We start from the raw sequence: 10,250 nt of genomic DNA, 5'->3' as shown, positions 1-10,250 counted from the left end.
ATGACATTGAAACCAAAGATGGTCGACAAACCTGTTATTGCAGACAGACTAGTTCTTTAATCTCGCAGTAAAATCACCACTTGTTCTGTGGAAATCTTTAGCAAATACTGCCGTTCACCCATGTAACGTTTCTCTAATCACTTCAGTCTATACATTGGTTGAAAACCACTTCACTGAGAGGGCCAGAGGAGGATGGGCTCCACATCTTTCTCGATGTGGGATTTGGATTTCTAATGACATAACACATTCCCTTAATATAAGAAAAAAAGCCCATGTATTTGTAATCTGAATGGGACATTTATGTGCATGTCAAGTACAGTGCAGTCCGTAAGTATTTGGACAGCAAAACCATTTCTGTTCTTTTGCTTGGGTGCTCCAGAACATTGGATTTGGAATGAAACTATTAATGAGTTTAAAGTGCAGATTGTCACCTTTCAAGATATTTACATCCGTCTCAGATTATTCCTGTAGGATTCCTTATTTATAGTCCCATTTTAGGGGACCACAAGTTAACTGGACAGTTGGCTTCTCAGCGGTTTCTGATTAGTCAGGTGTATTCAATCGCTTCCTTAGCGCAAGTATAAGAGTATAAGAAAGCTTAGAGTATCTAGTCTTGATTGTAGGCTTTTTATTGCCTTTGAAGTATGTTATTGGTGTCTGACAATCTGAGGACCAGGTTACATTGCCAATTAAAGTCAAGGAAGCCATTATGAGGCTCAAATGGGGGGGGGGGGGCCAAGACAGAAAAAATTCTCAAATAAAAACCCCAAACACCTGTCTGACAGATCAGAAACACTCAGACAGACTCCGAAGGCAATCAAAAGCCTAGAACCAAGATTATATACGGAAAGCTTTCTTATATCTGCAGGCAATAATTGAATACTCCTGACTAACCAGAAACAGCAGAGAAGCACACACCATTACTTTTGGTCCCCTAAAATGGGAGGTTGGCCATATATAAAAAGAACACAATTCCTACGTGGACCACCCAATATGGATGGCATTAATCTCAATTTAAAGGGGATACTCTGCACTTTAAACTCATATTCATCGGGTTATTTCAAAACCAATGTACTGAAGCTCCAAAGGAACAGAAATTGTACCATTGTATAAAGACTTATGGACCACACTGCATATTCGATCTTTGTTAGCATCTCTGGGATGGGCTTGTGCTTGTGGTAATGTAAGACTTATAGGCTATAGAAATGTTATTCAACATTTATGCCCTGAACCAATCAGTGGGAATTCAATTGCACACATTGTTCAAATACACAAATACACGAAACATCAGAATAACTACATTTCGGTTTTCAAGAGAAAAAGATACTTGTTCCAGAACTCTTGGGGCGCTTTTAGGTGCAGTTCAGCAAACTGTATTCATGCTTTTCAGTTCTTCAGGCTTACCAGTGGTTTGTATCTTGTACTGTACCCTCTGTAGTCCTGCGGGTATAGACTTCTACGCATGGTAGACTTTGACAGCCTTTCAAAGTGCTACAATACAGAACCAAAATAACAAAAAGGTGTCACTGTCTAACTAATTATGATGCTTACTGTATATACTAAAGAAACATAGTAAAACAAGGCAATGGCTTGTCCCTTAATGTACAGGAATTATTTACCCCCAGTTGCATACCCATATAATCTCAGCACATACGGCTACCATTTTCAACACTTTCAATTCGCCACAGCTGTGATTATTTGGGATCAATGATGAGCATATATTTGAATACCATCCTTCAAGCACATTTAACAATCAAAAGCAAACCACCCAGATCACAAATTAGCTGCAGTTAAAAGGAAGTAGCACCAGTTCATACAATTTTCCACCATTTTAATTCCTCCCCCATCCAACAGATATCATAAAGCTCAACAACAACTTTATTAAAAATTACTACAATTTGTGCATTGTGTCTGCATTAACATAGGTGTTGTTCAATATGAATTCTGAAACTTCTGTATTAAACAAGTAGAGAATGGTATCATGGAAGTCCAAAACAGTCTTACACTAATGTTTCACAATTTGTTCACATTTGTTTCTGCCCTGGTAGACTTGACATTTTTCTAAACACCTGCAATTACAACAGATATTGTACTGCATAGAGTACAACCCATGTCAGTACCTCCTTATTGCGACACCCAATAATCATTTGGAAATGAAATTATTCTGTAACGCTATGGAGTGCTGTATCTGTTCCTAGCATTTCAAAAGCCAAGAACGATTAACAGAACCACAGAATAAAATTCAACTGGAAGGTACCGACATATCTATCGTTACTGTTGTAATTTCACAAAAGGCAGACGTTTTAGAGTGGTACATTATGGCAGTTCAGACACGGTCATGGCGGATTTAAAAAATGCCTTCACGTTCTGAATCCAACAGTGCACTACGGACTGGTTACTTCATGGACGGACGCCTTCAGAAGCCGGGCAAGTGCTGCACAGCAGAAAGCCCAAACACGAAGGCAGCTAACACGAAGTCCCTTAACATAAATACAACACCCACCTGCCCTCGAAACAGCCCAACGAGCCAGAAACGGGCACTTCCATGAATGAGACACACAAAATTAAATACAGAATCCATTCACAGTAAGAAGACCCTTCGTCAAAGAGCTGTATTAAATGATATATCCGCAAAAGCCACGTGGAAGTGTACGCAGGGCGTGTCGTGTACGCTGAGTGTGGGGAGTGAGAGGCAGTGCGCTGAGAGTCCAGTCCCCTGCAGAGGAGGCTCAGCGGCCCGACGAAGCGGGGATCTCGGAGGTGACACAGTCCAAGGGCTGCCAGTGACAGTCCATGAGCGAGTCGTACAGCTCCTCGCTGCGCTCCATGTACTGCCGGTTCAGCGCGTCCACATCCAGCTGAGGGCTCGGCTCTGCAACACACCGGTGGAGAACCGTGAGATCAGGGCTCCACATTTCTGAAGACTAGCCTAGCCTAGCTTCTCTCAACCCCCAGCTGGGGGCTCAGCTCTAGACCACACCAGTGGACAACCATGAAGAGACCAGAGCTTCACATTTCTGAAGACTAGCCTAGCCTAGCATACCTTCTCTCCTACTCGTCCTCATGACTCGATACAAATTGAAAGCCTTGCCTATTTTCAAAGCAAGGTCCTCAAGGTCTGAGAACTGCTAGTTTTCCACCCTCCCTTCACCTGGGAGTGAGGTGTGAAGACAGTCTGGCCAATTAGCAGCAATAATTGTTCCGTTAATTACCCAGCAGAAAAAAGAAAACTAAGGCAGGATTTGAATTTGAGGTTCAGATTTGATGATTCCTGGTTTATACTATAATGTGGGATTATATCAGTACTGAAAATTTAAGAGGAAAACCTATGCAGGTTTACTCAGAAGACAAGGCCAAATCCTTATCTCACAGACTTGAGACAATGGTGCAATACCTTCAATGACTTCTTCCTCTGCATCTTCTGTGGATTCTTGTGCTGGCTGGAACTGCAGCAGACAAATTCACAAGGCCAGTCAACACACACAGACACACAGCACCACACAACAGATTCAGTCGTACCCTACTAAAGGTTACGATCGCTTGATTCATTGTATCAGATATCAACTGGTAACCTAGCAACACATCAGAAGCGCTCAGTTCTGCCCTTAAAATGGCATAAAAACTTTGAATCTGTATCGTTTTTTGTAAACATAATTCATAAAAGTCTTAAAACTGTTGTATAATAGCAATACCACACTCAGTCATGACTTACCATGAGATATTGTCATTGCAATACCTCGCGGTAAGTCAACCCCTCCGTGTGTATCATTGCATAATTGGCCCATACCTCGGTGGACTCCTGTGTGAAGGTGGGAGGAGGGGGCATGTCCAGTGGTGGGGGTGGGTACATTATTCCCGGGCCTGGGGGAGGGTGTCCATAGGATCCGTACCCATAGTTGTAACTGTTGTAAGGATCATATCCCCACTGGGGGTAGTAGTTCTGCGGATACGGTTGTTGGTAGTATTGCTGCTGGTAGTTGTTGTAGCTCTGGTTTTGGTGATAATTATTCGTCTTGTTGCTGAAAGAAGAAAGGCAAACCCACGAGAGGAGGTTTTTGTGGGAGAAAAATCTGCAGTAGCTGGAACAAAGTACTGCAAGAAAACTAGGTGTGCAACTGATTTCACTCTCCACAGATTGTTGTTGTGCTCCTTGGGGTTGACATTTCTTGTTTTCTATTTCCTTCTTAAAACCATGACAACGGCTCAAGTTTTATAGTATCAGGTGTCCACATAATACAAGTTCACCAAGAACAACCTACCTGTTGGATACCAACCAGTCCTTCTTACGGCCTTACCTTTTGTTCACAGCTATGCTGATTCTGACGGGTTTCCCTCCAAGACCCTTGGTGTTCTGACACTCCTCAAGGGCTTTCTTCTGCTCCCTTTCATCCCCGAATTTGACAAAGCCGTAACCTCTGTGAACATAGTGCTCAAAGCAGTCAGCGCCATTCCTCCACCTCCGCACCAATGTAAACATGCAAGCTAGGTATTTCGAAAAAAGAAAAATATATATTTATGGGAGGAACTGAAAATGTTGTTTTACTTTTAATATGAAGTAGCATCACTTCAATTGTGTGTAGCTCTTGCTTATCCTATATGGGGGAAACAATAGTTTTAGCAGATTTACCTTAACTGGAACAGAAGCAAACATGTCCATTTTCCAAAATAAGGCAAGAAAAACAATAAAGCATTCTATGATGAAATGGGGAATTTGTAAGCTACCCAAGTAATGCCATCTTACCAACTCCGAAGGGTTGGGAAGGCAGCCTATTATGGTCTACAGAATATCAGCAATATCAAGGACAGGAATAAATTGGTTCATGGTTATTTTAAAATGAAGTAGTGTCAAATCAATGCAAAACGATTTTAAAAACGATTTGCAATAAAAGACGGGAAAGACTAAATATTGGAGAAATTATAGGTTGTTGCACATAAATAATCATTTGCAGCTTGGACTTTCTCCACTCAATCTTTTTTCCAATACTGTCGGAATGAACCAAAACTCGCCCATGTTAAATAAAACAAATTTGAATTGGCTAATATTTCATACACCAGACTCACTGGCCAGAATTCAGGCCAATATGGTGAGGAAAACACTAAATGTATCATATGTCCAGCTACAGCTGACTGCACCATACAACTCCTTTACCTAGAGTTCCCATATACGTCTGTGACCACTTTCCCTCCTTTGCACGAGGGGTATTTCTTCACAAAGAAGTCGTAAAGTTGAAAGTCATCCACTTCTGAACTGAGGTCACCAACAAAAACAGAATACTCTGGCCTAAGGAGTAAAAACAAAAAAGGTAAAAGTTAAAGGTATTTAATCTGCTTAAAAATGCTTTACAGTAAAGGGGGAAACCCACTTCAGGCACTACCAGGTAGCACCCATCTGGGTGATGTTATGGCAGCCATTTTGCACCAGAATTTCCATTACACATTAGCTAAGATGGAGGAGGAGGGAATTATTGAGCCAATTAAACTGGGAAATTATCAGAAGGCAGTCAGAACCAATATAATTGTCATAACCTGCATTTCCAGGCTAGAGAGCCCAGCAATCATAATGAGCACCTCTACCAACTGAGTAATTTATGCAGTTTGCCGTTTTATTTTTTGACACCACAGAACACTGGGCGTTATGCAAGAACCACACGTATAAACAGAATTTGGCATATTCACCAATCTTTTCATTTTAATATTTTTTTCTTAGGTACAAACAGAATTTGCGAGTGGTCCCAATCTGTTGCACTAATCATGTACTACTTTTCCAAAACTTAGTTTGACTAATGGTACAGATCACTATGGCCTGGGGGAGCTGCAAATTAGTGCTGCAAATCATTTGTGCTGCAAACTTGTGATGGTGGAATGCGTCTTTCTCAAGGTGCTCAGGGAGATGGGTGTCGTCTTAGTAGTAACGTTTTAGCAATTAATCGTTGCCATGTAAATTATTTCCTGTAAACTGAATACAACATTTTCATTACAAACCATTTCTTAATTTCAGTGACGGTGCAAGCACCAGGCATTTTTGGGGTGTAAACATGACCCATGGTCATTTAGGAGAGTTCTCTTATGTTACGAGCATTTATTTAATCTGACGTGCCACACTCATACAAGCCCATCTTAGGGAAAAAGAAAGATATGTATAAGAATATGAAAATGTTCTTGTAGCTTACCCTCCATCTGGCCTCTTCCCATGTGTGGCATAGTTTAACTTAAACTTTCGGGGCTATAAAGAACAAGAAGGGGGGGGGGGAAATACAATTATAACATCGAAAAAACAGCATGCATGCAGTAATAGTGCATAAAACTATGAAAAATAAGTAAGAGTAAAAACATTTATACTGTTACATACCTCTGCCTCTCAGTAAAGGCTTTCCACTCAGTAGCAACTTCCTATCAGTTTATTCACCAGCCTTAAAGTCATTTTACAAACAGCCTCAAACACCTTCATTAGGGAGAAAATGCAGCTCAGTAGTGTGGCTGTCAGCTGTTATGCGAAACCAACTGGTTTCTATCAATTTGTTCATCAAAAGGTTGGTGCGACTAAACAAATTCTATCATAAGCAATCAAATGAGTATGCCTTACAAAAAACATGACTGATTAAATAAGCCGTTGCAGATCAGAAGATAAATTGGGAAATATCATTTATTTAAATGCTTCACTCTGGACTTACTGGATTTGATGCAGGAACCAACTTCCCATTAAGCCTTAGAACGCAACGGTCAACGCTAGCTTCATCTTCTAATTCCACAAAGCAATAGCCAGCCGGACCACTAAAGGACAGGAAAACATGGTGAAAGAGCTATAAGAATAATTATATAAAATGTGACCTGTTGAATGGGTTATGCTGAAAACAAAAAGGGAATATGTAATAACTATAGCAATAACTTGTCTATTCTCAAGTGAAATAAAGCATGCATTCAAAATACATGGTGCATTAAGATCTAACTTACTAAGCTAATAATTATATGAAAAAAATAAATACATATGCATAAAGTTCAGCGCGTAATTTGCGTTGCAAGGGCTACAACATGGCCAACTAATGAAAGTACCTAAATTACCTACCCAGTTACTCTGTGGCAAATGATTTTAACGCCACGTGCTGTCTCTCCCATGGAATTGAAGGCTTCTTTAATGAAATCCTCATCCATGTATGGCTCCAGCTGTTCGAAAAAGAGAAAAGTTGAGGACGAACAAGCTTTTCATTATTGAACAGTACATTTGTTAATTACTCTAATAAACATACACAGGGTAGTCTGCTAGCATGTAAGATTAATGTTAACGGTAGTTTGTCGCAGACCAAAACATTATGGAGAGCCAAACAGTGAAAAAGTAGGGAAGTCCGAAAATGGATTTATACATTTAATTTGCTCCATTTTCCAGTGATAACAATATAATAATTTAATCATTAATAATTGTCTTTGTATTCCCGAGATCTGGGTTTATTTAAGCCATTATCACGGTGTAACATATTGTTTTCCCGAGATAAAAGATCAAGAAAACAAAGGTTTGTAATCTCAACACAATGACAAAAATAACACGGTGTTGTTCCAAATAGTGCATCATGTTGTTGGAATTACAGTGGGCCAACAATAGAACGAAGAAAAACGTGTAGTTTCGTTATGGCTGATTCAAATGAACCACTGGCACCTACCGTTAACTAGCCTACTCCCGTTTTGCCTAAAATAGTGTTATTTCATGAGCCACCTAACGTTGTTTTATCCAGCTTGGCTAGGCCGCGATACCAAACTCGATGTGTGGGGTATAGTTTGCCATGGCTTTTGAACTGTTCGGCTCTCCAAAATTTTCCCCAAACAATTCTAGCTACCTGGAAAGTTATTAACCATTGCATCTAGCTTACAAAAGTGTAGTTTATTGAGTAACGCATAACAGACATCCAACTATCCATCTATTGAGTAAATAACTAACTACTCTTGAGAGTTTACCTAATCAAACTCATCATTGTTCGCTTGCTAACGTTGAACAGTTGCAACAAGTAATGTTAATCAAAACAGCCATATTAGCAGCTAGCTAACATTAGTTAGCTTACTGGCCGCATTGCAATTTCAGTGAACCATAACTAGCAGCTAGCTAATGTTAAAGTCAGTTGGCCAGCAAACTTACATCGCCCATCCATATACTAGCATTTCTGTTGAACATCTTCGCGTCGTTTCTTTTAAAATATGAAATTTAATTTAAAGACGATCTGTCATCAGCAGATACATGCATCTAGGTAGCTAGCTAATTACAGAAAACGCCAAGAATCAGAAGCGGAACTATCTATTTTGGCAGCAAAGACCCACACAGATCTTACTTCCGTGGTTGTCGAAAAAACCTGCCTGATTTAAAATCCCTGTGCAGCTTTAGTCCAAATGTTTTTCTTTATTTTTTTCAGTTCTGTGGTCAAAATTAATTGTGAAATATATTTTACTCACGTTTAAGTATATATAATGAATACATTTTCAAATAAAATGATCTGCTGCCATTTGTCGTGAAACAGGAATATCCTTGAGCTCTCTCACACTCCCCATTGGCGTCGCTCTCTCGATATTCGTAAGAGGTCAACTTGAAATTAATGCAATACCTTGTCTTTTTATCTAGCAAAGACACATTGTACCATTACCAGTGTTATCGGTCTTCGTATGTTGTTCCGTTGTTCTGCGAAGCGGTTAACGTTTGGCCAAAAGCTACCAGTTTTTGTCAGTATCACGCTTGCTGCTTTATAATTTCATAAGTTTCATTGTCGGATACAGGACGTCCCTCAGGTAACGCAAGGCAACTAACCATGACGCAGTCATATGTCTACACATGCTTAGTTTAGCATTCGTCGTCTACAACATGCGCTGCAAAACATTTGCTATTAGTTATTTAGATTGCTTCCTTTATCTTTGTGAACACGAATTACTTTTCATCTGTAGGTAGTTTGAGTAGCACACCGAACACGATTTGTCTGGCTAACTTGCTTACAAAGTCTCTCAGAAATGTTCATTCTTGGACATGGCTATTGGCTATTGTTATATTTATAACACTGATTCAACTTTTTTTGTGTGAAATAGCAGATTGTGTTATTATCTTTTGTATACAACCAATACAGAAATAACAATGAAAGAGTCCAGTATTAAAGTACTAAACAAAACGTTTGTTAACCAATACTGCTACAGTACTTTCATCAAATCTTCCTTCACAGGTACCCAACATGCCTGTTGACTGGGTTGGATATGGCTATGCTGCCCTTATTGCATCAGGTGGAATTATGGGTTATGTAAAGAAAGGTACAATAATAAGGAGATCCTAGAGAACATTTCAAATTGCAGCTTTTGTGCAGGCTAGCTACAGTAAAGTTCACAATACCACTACTGCACACGTGCTTTGAATGCAGTACTGAAACGACTGAGGTTCTGCAGTGAAACTTGTGTTGTGATCCCCCCACAGGCAGTATGCCCTCCCTGGCTGCAGGCCTTCTTTTTGGGGGAGTAGCAGGGTTGGGTGCTTACCGGACCACTCAGGACCCAAAGGACATTTGGGTTTCTCTAGGTAATATGTGGTATAAAGTTTCAAGGATGTCATAATGAAAAGGGAAATTAAAATGAATTGTCAGCTTCATGTAGTTCTTTTGTCTTGTGCTTCTCGGTTGAACAGCTGCTTCTGGAACCCTGGCTGGTATTATGGGAATGAGATTTTTTAAATCGAAGAAGTTCATGCCAGCTGGCCTCATGGCAACAGCAAGGTAACGTGCTTAAGGACATAACTCTTATCACTATGATGCATTCTGTTAGGATAACACAGATGGAAATTTTGTTTCATATTTTAACTGTCGTACAGTATGCTTGGGGGAGATCAGTTGTGGATCCCTTATGAGTGATTTCAAAATGGTACAGAACTGTTGCAATGGTTTTGTGGATATGTGATGAATGCTATAGAGCCCTACAGTCATCTAAGTCTTAATACTACTCCAGTAAATCTAATGTCATTTAATCTACTACTACTCCACTTAATGTAATTCCATGTTGTTCATATTTACATCTTGATCCCTTACTCTGATATTTTGTTTTCTTCCTATATGTACAGTATCCTCATGGTGGGGAAGATTGGTGTTGGCATGCTACAGAAGCCCCATGAATCATAATGATGATGTAAAAAGACACTGTCCTCAATGTGAAATGTTATGTATCCTCTTTTGTTACTTTAAAGTCAAAATAAATATATGGAGCTTTCCTATTTCTTGTTTGAAAACTGAAAATGTATCCTTTAT

At 39.7% G+C, this 10,250-nt stretch overlaps 2 protein-coding genes across 2 annotated transcripts; one reads left to right on the top strand and one right to left on the bottom strand.

Annotated features, from left to right (window-relative positions):
• Window positions 1–1,814: 1,814 nt before the first annotated feature.
• On the bottom strand, window positions 1,815–8,261 carry LOC133126155 (tRNA selenocysteine 1-associated protein 1-like). Its single transcript, XM_061238034.1, has 9 exons — window positions 8,123–8,261; window positions 7,064–7,161; window positions 6,672–6,771; window positions 6,171–6,223; window positions 5,150–5,281; window positions 4,296–4,415; window positions 3,788–4,019; window positions 3,395–3,446; window positions 1,815–2,872 (listed from the first exon to the last, which is right to left on the bottom strand). The coding sequence occupies exons 1-9, from the start codon at window positions 8,156–8,158 to the stop codon at window positions 2,730–2,732; spliced, it is 966 nt and encodes a 321-aa protein (XP_061094018.1). The 5' UTR covers window positions 8,159–8,261; the 3' UTR covers window positions 1,815–2,729.
• Window positions 8,262–8,503: 242 nt separating this feature from the next.
• Window positions 8,504–10,238, top strand: tmem14ca (transmembrane protein 14Ca). The gene is made up of 5 exons (XM_061238035.1): window positions 8,504–8,763; window positions 9,186–9,270; window positions 9,431–9,532; window positions 9,638–9,725; window positions 10,067–10,238. Exons 2-5 carry the CDS (start codon window positions 9,195–9,197, stop codon window positions 10,122–10,124), a joined length of 324 nt encoding a protein of 107 aa, XP_061094019.1. The 5' UTR covers window positions 8,504–8,763; window positions 9,186–9,194; the 3' UTR covers window positions 10,125–10,238.
• The last annotated feature ends 12 nt before the right edge of the window (window positions 10,239–10,250 follow it).

Source organism: Conger conger, chromosome 4 (genome assembly GCF_963514075.1).
Source record: "Conger conger chromosome 4, fConCon1.1, whole genome shotgun sequence".
Lineage (NCBI taxonomy): Eukaryota > Metazoa > Chordata > Actinopteri > Anguilliformes > Congridae > Conger > Conger conger.
Note: the sequence above shows the minus strand (reverse complement) of the source record. Positions and strands in the feature narration are given on the sequence as shown.

Coding starts and splice junctions, on each gene's coding strand:
- LOC133126155 (XM_061238034.1), bottom strand. CDS start 8,158: ATGTTCAACAGAAATGCTAGTATATGGATGGGCGAT. Junction 7,162..8,122: donor CTAGTATATGGATGGGCGAT/GTAAGTTTGCTG, acceptor TTTTTCGAACAG/CTGGAGCCATACATGGATGA. Junction 4,416..5,149: donor GACGTATATGGGAACTCTAG/GTAAAGGAGTTG, acceptor CTATGTTCACAG/AGGTTACGGCTTTGTCAAAT.
- tmem14ca (XM_061238035.1), top strand. CDS start 9,195: ATGCCTGTTGACTGGGTTGGATATGGCTATGCTGCCCTTATTGCATCA. Junction 9,533..9,637: donor GGACATTTGGGTTTCTCTAG/GTAATATGTGGT, acceptor TCGGTTGAACAG/CTGCTTCTGGAACCCTGGCT. Junction 9,726..10,066: donor GGCCTCATGGCAACAGCAAG/GTAACGTGCTTA, acceptor CTATATGTACAG/TATCCTCATGGTGGGGAAGA.